The sequence below is a fragment of the Corythoichthys intestinalis genome, chromosome 14, assembly GCF_030265065.1.
Source record: "Corythoichthys intestinalis isolate RoL2023-P3 chromosome 14, ASM3026506v1, whole genome shotgun sequence".
Classification (NCBI taxonomy): Eukaryota; Metazoa; Chordata; class Actinopteri; order Syngnathiformes; family Syngnathidae; genus Corythoichthys; species Corythoichthys intestinalis.
The window spans coordinates 38177609-38191612 of record NC_080408.1 but is presented as its reverse complement, the minus strand read 5'-3'; the positions used below and the strand labels follow the sequence as shown (position 1 = coordinate 38191612).

General features: G+C 38.6%; 1 protein-coding gene across 2 annotated transcripts in view; it reads left to right on the top strand.

Annotated features, from left to right (window-relative positions):
• The first annotated feature begins 444 nt into the window (after positions 1–444).
• Positions 445–14004, top strand: part of asic1c (acid-sensing (proton-gated) ion channel 1c) — a 170083-nt gene continuing 156523 nt past the window's right edge. Inside the window, exon 1 of one of the 2 annotated variants that reach the window (XM_057856715.1) lies at positions 445–1898. In XM_057856715.1, coding sequence (XP_057712698.1) covers positions 1344–1898 — 555 coding nt within the window. In that variant the 5' untranslated portion in view covers positions 445–1343. Of the gene's footprint in view, positions 1933–14004 lie in introns of both variants that reach the window. The other variant, XM_057856717.1, reaches the window with a different exon arrangement.

Genomic DNA, 14004 nt, shown 5'->3' with positions numbered 1-14004 from the left:
CGTAACCTAACATTTTTTTCACATGTAGTAACAACAGAAATATAGAAATAACATGCTATAGTCTAGTTGCTTTGCCGTAACCTAACATTTTTTCACATGTAGTAACAACAGTCTTTTCCTGTTGTTCCATGTTCCCTGTTTGTTGATATATGTTGTGTATAAACAAAACGGTTATAATGTAGCATTATGGAAGTAAAATGAGTCACCTGTGGCTTGTTTGTACAGACACATTGCATGTATATACCAATAGAGAACCATCACACATAAGCAAGGTGGTGTCCAGATTGACTGAGTTGGCTTGTGAGCACAGACACAAGCAAAGCAGCCATTCAGCAGTGGGATGGATCCTGACTACTAAAGAGGAGGCGGAGAGAGAGAGAGGTACAGTCTCCGGGAGAGAGAGCAAGAAAAGGGGGGAGTGCTGGTGGTGGTGGTGGTGAGAAAGCGAATAAAAATCTGTATGTTCGCAGGAGTAAACCTGGCGGTCTTCAGAGCGGCTTCAGCGACTATGCTGGCCAGGGGTGGTCGTAGCTTGTCAAGCGGTGGTCTTCCTTGCCAACTAAAGGATTTGTGCAAGTAAAGAAGTAGATTCTGTGTGGAAGCTGAGAAGACCGGTTGTCAAGCACAGTGGTGGGCTTTTTTGAAGGCTCTGAACCCCCAGCTTTCATTTTTATTTCTGGACGAAATAAGAAGAAATCTGAAAGACAAGAGAAGGTGGCAACGAGGGACTCGTGAGCCCTTTCTATCCTTATTACCTCCATTCACAAAACCATTGCATTCCATCATCACAGCAATGTAGAGGCATTCCCGTTTAGAGGAGGACGTGTCCCATTGACTGCTGAGGCTTAGCACCTCGCTCCAACAGCTAGCCCTTTTCATTGCAGTACCCCCCTAAACCCCCTCATCTCACGCTTCTTTCTTTACATTTGCAATTTCCTCTGCTCTTCTTTCTTTTCTGTTGTGTTCTTCTACAGTCTTTTCATACCTCAAAGGGAGCGGGAGGCATTGCTTTTGGGTTAAAGTGGGTGTCTCAGGACCTGTCATTGTGTTTGGTTCCGTGACAAAAGGAAGCAAAGCAAGGAGTGAGACACACAGTTTTGCATATAACAAAATCAACTGCAAATACAAGGAACAGCTGGCAATCAATAAAAACATGAATTGCGATGAAAAGAAGAGTTACGGAAACTGAAAGGCACACTCATGTAGCTGTTTCTTGAAACCAATACTGTTGCTGCTGAGGGGTAAGAAGCAGTGCTGTGACTGACACTGCCGCGTGGATTGTGCGGTTGCTGTTGCTAAGCAAAGTCTTTTCACTAAAGTTGGTGGAGCCACACTCTACAGCCATGAAAGGAAGCTCAGAGGAAAGCATTGAAAGCGCCAGGCCGTCAAACCTGCAAGCTTTCGCTAACATATCCACGCTACATGGTATGAGTCACATATTTGCTTATGGGCATATGACATTTCGCCGGTTCCTGTGGACTCTCTCCTTCTTGGGTTCACTTTGCTTATTGCTACTGGTGTGCATGGATCGAGTGTCTTACTACTTCGAGTACCCTCACGTCACCAAGCTGGATGAGGTGGCGGCCACTAACCTCACCTTTCCAGCAATTACCTTCTGTAACCTCAATGAGTTCCGCTTTTCCAAAATCACCCGGAATGACCTCTATCACGTGGGAGAACTTCTAGCCCTCCTCAATAATAACTACCAAATAGCCAACCCACACTTGGCTGAGCCAGAGGTTCTGGCTGCCCTGAAGGAGAAGGCCAACTTCCAAAATTTCAAGCCCAAACTGTTCAACATGACTGATTTCTATAACCGCACGGGTCATGACATCGGTGACATGTTGCTGCAGTGCACCTTTCGTGGGGAGGATTGCTACTCAGTCAACTTCAGCACGGTGGGTGACATTTCATCCAACATATTTTCCTGAGGTATAGTGTTTTCTATGGTTATTCCCTTCTTGGTCCATTTCCCTCTCAAAACTGTAGATTAGCCTTGTTTAATGTGCTGCAATATTTGCAGTTCTTTTAGTTTAGATGAAAACTTTTCTTTCACTATACAGTGGTACCTCTACTTACGAATGTCTCTACATATAGAATTTTCACGTTAAAACACGGCTCAACGGGAAAATATTGCGTCATGTTAAGACATTTCAGGATAAGAAAGGCAAAAAATACAGTAAGGCTGGTACTCGAAGCTCCCAGAGTTTACTCAACGTAACATACTTATAGCTGCTCTGCCATTAGCTGTTGCCTAGCATTCCTAGCATCCAATTGGTTAAGAGGGACTGCGACTGGATGTGTATGTGTGTGTATCACAGCGGCCTTTCATTCGCCCCTCGTGGTCCGACAGCTTTACTGTTAACTTAGCTGTTAACTTTTATTCTTTACTCTATTCCTGTTTTTTTACATTGTGAGCAACTCAGATTTTATGTTTATTGTGTAATCTAATTGTAGCATGTATTGTAAGATGTATTGTAGCATTTATGTAACATTTTTTGATTATTTTTTTTTATGCATTATAAAAGATTTATGTCTGAATTATGGGGGGCTTGGAATGGATTAGGGCATTTACATGGGCAGCGCATCTCTACCTACAGAATTTTCTGTAGGTAAGTTAAGAACTAGGGGTGTGTGAAATTTCCGATTCTTAGATTATTCGCGATTCGGCCATGCAAGATTCGAGAACGATTCACAAACATCCAAATTCCGATTATTGAAGTATGTCAAGTAAAGCGGAACTAACACACAGCGCGATCTTCAGGACGCAATGAAAAACGGACTCCATTGTGTCCCGAGAGTAAACATCATGCTTGTCATTACCCGGCTAATGACAATGCTCAACTCACGGCTCTGGCTCAACTCATACTGCTAGACACAAAAAACAATAATACCTGACTGCTGCCGACAGCCGCTACAAACTACGTCCATATCATGTTACAGTAGGTAATAGATATCATATGTAGACAGAACTAGATATAAAATGACAGACTCAATGGCGTTAGCAGCACATGTATTGAAAACGAGATGCGAAATGACAGACTTGCCGGCATTGGTAAACAGCCGCCATCTTAAAGCAGGAAACTTCTCTAGAAGGCTCTGTTGTAGCGAATTTAATCAACTTCTTATCTAAAATACTCCTAAATCGGCAAAATCTTAACTTGAAACTATCTTTAGAACAGTTTTAAAACTTTCACATGTCTAAAGTAGACAGAAGGCAAATTATGGAATAATGGGAGCAATTTTAACAACTTTAACGGTTGATTCACAACATTAAATTAATTAAATGTAGTTTAAAGCTGCTGATACAGAATGGGGACTTGAATATTTTAATTACTGTTTTGAACTGTTAACTTGATACTGAAATTGTCGTTTATTTAAGCCTGAGAGGCTTTTTGTACAATTTTTGTAACTAATGTACGAAACATTGAAAGCAGCTAATTACTTGGGGGGTTTGTGGGTGTCATCAATAATTGATTTATAATCGAATCGTTGCCTCTGGATCGTAATCGAATCGTTAGGTGCCCAAAGATTCCCACCTGTATTAGGAACCTACTGTAACTTCCCGAATGTAACGCGCACTTTTTTTCCCCGAACGTCACATTTTGTTTCGGTAATACTTCACTCTGATTGGCCGAATGAGTTTGTCTGTGTTAAATTCTGCTTTTTTTCACTCTTCATAAAGCACAGAATTTAGTTCCTGGAACTCCTTTGAGTCAACGTTTATTGCAGCTCCGCAACTCGGACCATAACAAACGTAACAACACAGACTTCCTGTGTCCGTCAACTATATATCTGTCCCTCGGGAAACTCAAACCCAAATAACAATAGTTCCTATTGTTACTGTCGTGTCGATAGCGATGAGCTCTCTTGGATTTCCGACTTATGTTCTCACTTTCATTTTACCGTCTCAATCCATGGAAGAAACATTTATTCAACATGATGAAACAAGCAAGTTATACAGCAGCCTTTAAAAGAAAAGTCACATCTGTTTCGTTTTCACCTAGATTCTGGTAAGTTGGAGAAGTTGTCAAATCGTATTATTACCGTAAATATTGTCAGTTTATGTTAATATTTTGAACTACCAATGTGCTATGCTTGTGCTGTGTTTCACCTGTCAGTAAAAGGACATTTCTGTATTTGTACGCGAGCTCTGTTTTCTTGTATTCTTCTATTTATTGGTGCTAAAATTAGGGTGCGCGTTATAAACGGGTACAATAATTTTCCCTAGATTTTACAAGTAAATTTGTGGTGCGCATTATACACGGGTGCGCCTTATATTCGGGAAATTACGGTACTTCCTGAACCAATTTATTTCGTAAGTAGAGGTACCACTGTACTTGGAACCACAGGTGAACTTTGTAGTTTGAAGTTATGCTTGATTTTGAATGAATTTATTTCTCTCAATTATGGATGGGATATTAAAAGAACAGATTCAAAAATAAATATCTTAATGTTTGCATTGAGCGGAAACCTTGCACCTCTAAAACATCACCTTTTTTGCAAAAAAAAAAAAAAAGACAAACAAACAAAAAACAGAATGTTTGTGGAGACCTAAACGGTGCATTTATAATGAGAGCAAGCCATTTTCATCACTTTAAATTGGTAAATGATTAGTAAAACGATAAACATACCCACATGGAGACGGATTTGTGAGAAAATATGAAATTGACTGAATTTGGTCGAAACACCATTAATGTGTAGGTATATTTGACTTCCAACTGATCATTTTTATTACCTTCCAAGCAAGACTGTAAACTAATAACTGCTTGTTAATGAGGCTGGTACCTCTGCTGTCATTGTTGATGCTCTCTAAGAGCTGCTCTTAAGAATGTCTTGTTCAATAACCCATCATTGTATTTGTTCTTTATGTTAAAATCCATCCATCCATTTTCTGTCCCACTTATCCTCATTAGTGACCTCAGGCCACTCCCATCTGGTTTTGGATTAGAAGTTGAAGAAACCCTGAACTGGTCACGAGCCAATCACAGATTTATGTTGAAGTCTTTAAACATTAGGAAGTTCAGTCTTAGTTTGTTCTAAGGTTTCAGTTGTCAGTTTTTTTAATTCTGTGAACCATAATAACAAGCATGTTGTAGCATTTTGACGGGTGGGAAAGTATTATATGTAGTATCAAATGAGCCTGTCTCAGTAATTTTATTCTGAAAGTTTGCTGATGTGTGACCAACAACTTGGCCATCATTTGGTTTTGATTTTTAGCTGTGTTCATGGTCTTCATCCATCATTTTGACATGTTGCAAGAGAACATTTCAATCTTATGGAGCTAGAATTCTAATTAGAAAAATGACAAAGAGTGAATACTAGCATTACGGTTTGCATTGGCATATAATTGTAGGATAATCTCACTCATGCTGGAATACTTGTTTTTGTTAGATATTTTTTGTAATCCTATACAATATCTTCAACAGTTAACAAGTATTTTTTTCTCATCAGTGTTTACAAGCAACAACACATTTGTTTTGGTTAAATAAAAATTCCCATTAAACAGATTAGCATCATCTAAAAACTAAATCCAAGGAACAAAAGGTATGTCAAAGTCAACGAGCTAACACCTGGACACAATAATATTGCTATTGTAAATCACCATCTTCATCTCTGATACATTATTTAAATGTCCCCGTTAATCTATTGTAGCCTAAATGGGGTATAATATGTCCTGTCAAAAAAAATGTTAACTTGAACCAATCTATGTTTTGTGGAAACCCTATCCCAGATAACTGGGTTAAAGGTGGAATACATCCTGGGCTTGTCACAGGGCACTCTTCAGACACATATGGTAATGATCATTCATGGCAGTATGTATACCAATACTATAGAGGGTTTCTACAGAAGAATTTCAATTAGTCAAGTGTCCCTTCAGACATAACAAGAAAATAATTTACAATGCAAACGACTAGTGGGAGTGATGAGCTTTGACCTTGGATAAAGGAAGGAAAAATTCTATTGAGACCGAATGTTGATGCTGTTTGGATGCAAAGCATTAAAACCGTTAGCTTTCTCAAAGGGTGAATGTTTAAATGTGCTTCTAATGCTAGGAACGATTGCTGATCAGTGAAAAAGTGTTCTCATAGGGGATAATAATAATAATAATAATAAAAAGCCTGTCACAAACATATTTGATCTTATTAACATGGCCGTTTTTCCATTTCCCTCTAAGGTGAGTTTACTTTTAAATTGACGTTTTCAAAAAAGAGCATTTTTATATATGTCTTTTTTCCCTTGGAACTAGTGGCTATTGTACTGAGGTCCTCTAATCAAGCTTCTTTCAAAACTATACGGTTTTGGATTCAGTCTCTTGTTGTACTTCATTGTCAAATCATCCTTGAGCAAGTTATTGAACCTCTCAGCTCATTATCAGTCTGTGAATGGGTTGTTTCTTTCACTTTAGGCAAGGAATAATTATGTGAAGAGTTTAACGAGATGACATTGTTGAAATGATTTGGAAGGCTATTACAGATATTTCAAGTAATAACTTTGCAACATTGCAGTAGTTTATATTGGCTGACTGTATAGGGCATAGATCCACCTGAACAGAAGGCTGAGGTTGTGTCATGGATTGTACCATTGTTTCTTTAGGGCTCTTTTGGTTTTGTCATTGAGTTTTCAATAGTTTAGATTAAAGACGTACGATAATATCAGTTACCGATAATTATCGGCCGTTAATGGCAATTATGACGTCACACAGATAATCCTGATATAAAAAAAAAAAAAATTCAACCGATAATGCAATCCGATAATTATGTACTTGATTTAGCCTCCAAATGTGCGTAACCGAAGCAGTTTTGTCCACTTTTCCACCGCCGCCTCCTCAACCCCTCCTCTCTTTGAAGCCCCTGAGAGAGGAGGTGTTGAGGACTAAGGCGTCATCGAGGAGGCGGCGTTACACAACAGGGTTGAGGCGATATCATGGCGGCTCTGTCACTAGCATGGGTTGATTTTTCCGTGTGTGAAACAAACGACGCTCTTGCCATCTGCAAAACATGCACTGCAGAAGTTCCATGAGGTGGAAAGAAAGCATCCTCATTCAACACCACTAACCCAGCAGCCATTTAAAACTACATCACAGAGATTTTTGGGACGAATACGATCCTGCTGCTAGCGCGAATGCTAGAGCTAAACACACTGCTAAACTACAGGGCTTGTGACGATAGAGAGACGCTGCGGCCTTCCCGGAGTTGGGTTGTTTGGGAATGCAGCCCAAAGCGGGTGGTAAACTCCATCTAAAGCTAAACACCGGCATAAGACCGATAGTCGACAAGTAGTCATCTTTCGACGGAGCCCGCCGCTCTGTCCGCTGCCGCTGGTCCGGCAGGCTGCCGCCGCCGCCTCGCCCTAGACGGGGCGGGCAGGCGGGCCGAGCCCAGTTCCCTGGCAGCGGGACCTCAGGCGAACACCCTGGGTTCTCGAGCGTTCCCCCACGGCGTGCGGGACGCGAGGCGCATGCCTCCATCTGGAGCAGAGCCATGCCCCGAATACGCCCGGCGAGTCGGCTGGGGCGGGCGGATATCCGGTACGAACGTAGCTGCCACCGCCACTCATCTCCGGTTCAACTCATCGAGCACCACGGCCAGACAGAGGCCTGGCACGGGTGGTAATTTGGCGGACGGACTGACTGAAGGGCACAGGCGGGAGGGGATGCCGGACGAGAGACGTTCTTTTTTACCGAAATGACCGGAGAGCCCAAGCCCCGGATAAAAAAATAACGCAGTTTATACGACCACTATTCTTTGTGAAAAACATGCCGATCACATCAGTTTTACCACGGACATTTGGGCAAGTGATGTCAAGTTAGCATGCTTATCATGACAGCACAGTGGTTAGATGATAATTGTGATAAACATGCTCCAAACCACACAAAGAAGTCATACAGTCAGTAATGCATTCAATACGCTGTAAATTTATGACGTCTTAATCAGATCAATTTTCTTGAATCTAGTCAAATAATTTTCCCCATCTTGTTTTGAGTGTTAAAGACTAGTTAACTGATGAATGCGCCAGATAATTCCACTTACTTGAAGTAAATATTGCCATTTGTTCTTAAACAATCCTTCAAAACAACCTAACCCTAACCATCTAAAAGATAATGGTCATTTTTCATTTAAATCAAGAAAAAATTGCTTTCAAATATTTTAAACGGTATCTATTCTTGAATAAATAACATTTTTTTTAGGATTAAGTTAATTAATTAATTAAGTTTTATGTATTAGTTTTATTATTAGTAGTAGTAGTTGTATTTCTTTTATTTTTATTTTTAGTTTTTTTTAATTAATAAAGTTAAGTTTTTTTTTTTAGGGTTAAGTATAATCTTTTTTTTTTTTTTAGTTTTTTTTAAATTAATAAAGTTTTTTTTTTTTTAGGATTAAGTATAATCATTTACTGCTTAAAATAAGGCTGTTAAGCTTATTTTCAGCTAGCTATTTTTCTTCAAGAAATCTGAGTGAAATATACTAGAAGTGCTGGCAGAAAATTTCACTTATTTCCAATAGATTTACACTGAAAACAAGGGAATTTAACTAGTTTTAAGGAGGTGTGTTTTTGCAGTGTAGTAATGTTATATGTTAGGAATGGCTTACTTTTAAAGGCATTTTTGTGCAACTTTGGTATTTACTTTGTAAGTAATTGTTGCCAAAAGTTTACCATTACACAATGTCAGACAATCTGTCTTTATTTAGGTGTTGGAATTTACTACTTGTTTACATTTGATGTCGGAAAAAGAGCAATAAATTATACTTTTGCACAGTAATATCTTCTCTTGTGTATACTTTAGAATTTTACATAAATCTTTTAATAGAATTATCGGCTTGACATTATCGGTTATCGGTTGGAACGAGGAGGAAATTATCGGTATCGGTTGCAAAATGTATTATCGTGCATCGCTAGTTTAGATGTGTTGGATTAAGATTCTTGAAGTATCAGATGACCAGATAAAGTCATCCAGAATATTGGTCAGTTTCAGATTTTTGCAATGTTGCGAAAATATATTTCCTCTACTGTTTAATGTCAAATGAAATCATATATTCTAAGTCCTAGAGGTATTATCATCACCATTACTAACTGCATTGTTTTTGTAACGTTGATGTTCTTAAAGGGAAAATTTACAATTAAAACAGTTGATATTTCTTTTAATATTATATTTGTGTGTGATACAAGTTGCCCGTGGGCTTTTCTTAAGAATAGCTCACCAGTGACAGGACATCCTAGCAATGTTGTACAAGTGGTGATGATGATGATAGTAATAATAGTTAACATGATCAATGTTGTTATATCAGGGAAAACCATTAGTTATGAATAAAAACATACTATATTATTGAAGGTAATTGGATGAAATTCAGGAGTGTGTATCAATCAACAGTATCTCTGTTTCTAAAAGATTGGTGATCCCTGACTACCTGTATTTCCATTTAAGTCTTCTGTGCCTGCTATACTGCTAAAACTAGCTGATGATTACTGTGCCAATAACAAGTTGATTGGGCAGGATGACAGAAATTGCACATGAGCAGAAAATGTGAAGTGTTAAATTTATAAAGGACAAATGTGGGTGGAAAACCCCTTTGATAACATGAGATGTTGTGGCAATGTTTGAATGTAAGTAAAATTGTATTTGGCGACATTTCCAAAAGCAACATGGTGTAAAAATATGTGGTTTCCTGAGTCCTTTTTGTCTTAATTTTGGGAATTCAAGATGCACAGACAACCCAACTTCAAGTAACGGTTCATTGCACTAAAACCTCAGGTTTGAAAAATGGGTGACAGTAACTCATTTTGGTGTGCATGGTCGGAAAATGTGACCTTTTTATTATAATACTTTTTCTTTTTTTTAAAAATAAATTTCATCGTCCATACTATGTGGACTCTCTAACCTACAGCAGCCCCTTCTGCAGAAATTAGCAAAAAAATTTTTAACTCTCATCCCATCTCACCTTTGTTTGGAATGGTAAACCGCAGAATTTCATCGATCTTGCGTAGTCTGACACCAGGCCACGTGAAGTCTCTCCGGACTGCATTTCAATTAACTCGTGCGTGTGTGTATGAATTTGTAAACCTGGGGTTTATTTGCACACCTGGCCTGGCATTCAAGTTGTTTTTCATCTTATCATCTACATGACAACAGATGCCAGGAGGCTCAAAAACAGCTCTGGCTAAAAGCAAGCTGACCAAATGTGGCATGCAGTTTCAAAGATTTCACAGAATTACATGCAGTATTCTATTCTAATCTTTGGGTTGTGTCACAAACCACGTAGAACAGAGGTCCATGGCAAATAAAAATAGTGTAGCAGAGGCTTTTTCTGGAGCATGTTGCATAATAAACTGACAAAGAAAACAGTTCAGCAGGTTGTGTTAACGTTGGGAGTACTCGCATTTAGTGTATGAGAACCATAAAATGCAAGTGTCAGCCTCATGTCTCAAGTGTTTACTTTGGGTTAGCAACACTTTTAAGATAATAGCATCAGCATTTTTTTCCTGTCCTGGGATCTATTATCAGAATATTGTTTGGCTTGTAGCACGTTTCCCGTTCCTACATAGTGCATCTACTTTGCAGAAATCGTTATTGAAGTTACTGTTTATACTTTATATTTTAAGCAGAGCTAATCCATTCTGTGACACTGGTTGAGGGGAGAAAAAAATGTCTATAACAGAATTTATATTCAAATCAGCATCATATATAACCGGGATCATCTGCACTCACTTGCTATAGCATTTTTCAGACATGCCATCATTCTGATGTAATTTCCTTATCTTTATCCGTAACGCGGAATAACAACATTTGACAAGCAGCTCTCCCTGGGAGATAAGGTGAGAAGCTCGGTCATTCGGGAGGGGCTTGGAGTAGAGCCGTTGCTCCTCCGCATCGAGAGGAGCTGATGAGGTGGCTCGGGCATCTGATTAGGATGCCTCTTGGATGCCCTCTGATGAGGTGTTCCAGGCATGTCCCACTGAAAGGAGGTCGTGGGGCTGACCCAGGACACGTGGGGGAGACTGTCCAAGAACAGCTGGCTGAAGTGGCTAGGGGAGAGTGTCTGGGCTGCTGAAGATACTGCCCCCGTGATCTGACCTCAGATAAGCAGGAGAAAATGGATGGATGGATGTTGTGGTATTTATAGAATTGTGTTATGAGGCTCCTACTTTATATAGCATGTGCCTTACGTTCACATGGCTTGCAGATTTATGTAATTCATCCACTTTGTATTCAGTGCAATTTGTTGTGATAGCATCAGTCTCAGTCATTGCTTAAAGTAATTTTAATGTTTGTTTTCAAGGTGATTATTTACACAAGTATCCTATCATAATTTTAGTAATTACTTTTGGCCAGAGGGTGTAGTATTGAGATAAACCACATCACAACTACTGTGTTGTCGCCAAAAACAATCATTGGTCATAAAGAGCAGATTATGATTTTTATGACTAATCTCTAGTTATTTATTTATTTATTTTGTGTTTCTTTTTTAATGTGGTTACATATGTTAACTGCAATAGAGTAATAATTGTAGTGGAGTTTTGTTTCCTGCAATTTGCTCAGATTTGCATCTTGTAAAAACCTTCATGAACACTTTCAGTATGTGTTCTTTTTGGAAAAATATACTTTTTGGTTTTAACTTCAATACATTGTCCTGCAATAAAATTCACTGTGAAAGCTGATGATATTGAACACATCAACAAAAATAATCTTGTGTTTAAAATGAAAAAAAAAAAAAAAAACTATTTTGTTTGTTGGCTTCGCTCAGCAGAAAGATGTGTCTTGAACCTTTATTTGCTTGACTGCCTTTTCCATTAAAGTAAAGCAACCCAACATGTGCAAATGAAAATGTCTCTTGATAAACTGATTCAGAAATGCTCTGTATATTTATTAATACCCATAAAATTCTGCCCTAAGCTTGAAAACAAGTGAGTCACTTTACAATTGAGTTAATTTGATTAACTTCTGTTGACACTTGAGACTTTGCAGCGTCGGGGATGCAGTGGTTAAATTATGCACCTCAATAGTCTAAAGTCCTTTGTCCATTCTTTTTTTCTCCTGCATTGATATTAATATATTAATCCTAGGTATTACTGCTTAACCCAAGATAAAATATTCATATTTAAAAACATACTTCTGTTTGTTTTCATGCTTAAATCAAGCTACAGTATGCTTTAGGTTTAATGTTCACAGTTGGGGGAAAAAATGCAGTTAATCCAAGGTTTGACTGTAGCTATCATTAAACACACCTTAACTACTGGGCAACAGACACAATCTTGAGAGCATACTATACTTCCTTCCATTTGGTTTGGTTGTAATGGCTGAGACTCAATTGCGAGCTGCAAGCCGCCAGTCTCATCGGCTGTTATGACAGATGTCGATTGCAGTAGGCCGCCCACGATGCCATAGATTATAAGCACAGTGATAACACCTCATTACAGATCATTAGGTTTCAACATGGAATATTGCTGTATTTTTTTTTTTAATGAATGAGCAAAATACATGCTGTGTTAAATGGTCTCTTAAACATCTGCAAAATGTAATTTCATAGTATGTGGCCAGGATTATGTGCTGTACCCTACCCAGTAAGGTTTATTTTTTATGTCTGAGTTACACAACATGCTGCATTCGCAGGCACCAACCTGTATGACGAGGCAATGCCCTACAGGCAGCAGACTCAGAGAAGGTGTAGAATTAAGAGAACACGATAGTATTGCTAAACTTGTCTATGGTGCATTGATTTGATGCGCAGTACATAAAATTAAACATATCTCTCATTCTGTCGATTACTTTGCACCTCCCTTACCCACGCTGACCTTTTTTCAATTACATCCCCACACAACAAATAGGTTTAAAGCAGTGTCCGTTTACAAATATTGACGTCTTTTTCAATTATCTTAAAAGATCCCTGCACTTTTTTTTAATCCAGTTCATTTCATCCACATCTCAAAAGGCAAGGCAAAGTAGCATATTGTTTTTCCTTTTAAATACTCAGACCATAGTTAATTGTGCTACTCGGTACGGCAAGGGTCTTATTTCACACAGGTTAAATAGCATACTGTCAAAATCTGCTTTATTGCATTCAAAGGAAAAGATGAGACTCTGATATGCATTCCAGCGGAAAGAATCTTGTTATTAAAATGAATAAACATAAGATTTTTTTTCTGACACCTAATAGTGGAGAAAAGGGTCGATAAAATGCCAGTATTTCCAGGCATTGGCTACCTGATTATGTCATTAATACCTACTATCAAATGCACCTGTGCTTGAGTCTATAGCAGGGGTCAGCAACCTTTTTAATGTGGAGTGCCACTTTCAAATTTTCTTTTCAATCAGTGTGCCACACCAAGATTAATGACGCACATCCAAATTTTCATATCCAACAGAGCTGTAATTTTACTCCAAACAACATGGAAATACATTAAAATCCTATAACTACCAGTGTTCTTTATCAATTAACTAAAAAATGCATATAGTAGAAAATATCAAAACTTATAAGTACAGTGTAATAAGTTCATCTTATGTAATCATGTCACCCCCCCTCACACACACACACCCAGCAAGAAAAGGGAAACTGTTGTGATTTCTCAGTGCAGGTGTCTCACAGTACAGAGCCGGCTGTGTTAACCTTCAAAGTCAGAACAGGTGACTCTTACATTTCGCCTTGTTCACTAGCAACTTAAACAATGAATTCTATGCACAATTTTAGATTTTATATTACAAATATAAAAGATGCCTTCCTTAATGTGATCTTTGGCTGTTTTCCATGAATTTTCATGTTTTGTCTCGTAGTGGCGTTTGACACTTGTTGTGCGACACACAACGCTCTCGAGTAGGGGTGTAACGGTATATGTATTTGTACTGAACCGTTTCGGTACTGGGTGCTCGGTTCGGAACGGAGGCGTACCGAACGAGTTTCTGACGTAATGTAAAGTGCTGTCAAATTTAGCGCGTTAACGGGCGGCAATTAATTTTTTGAATTAATCATGTTAAAATATTTGACGCATTTAATGAAAGTGTGGAATGCC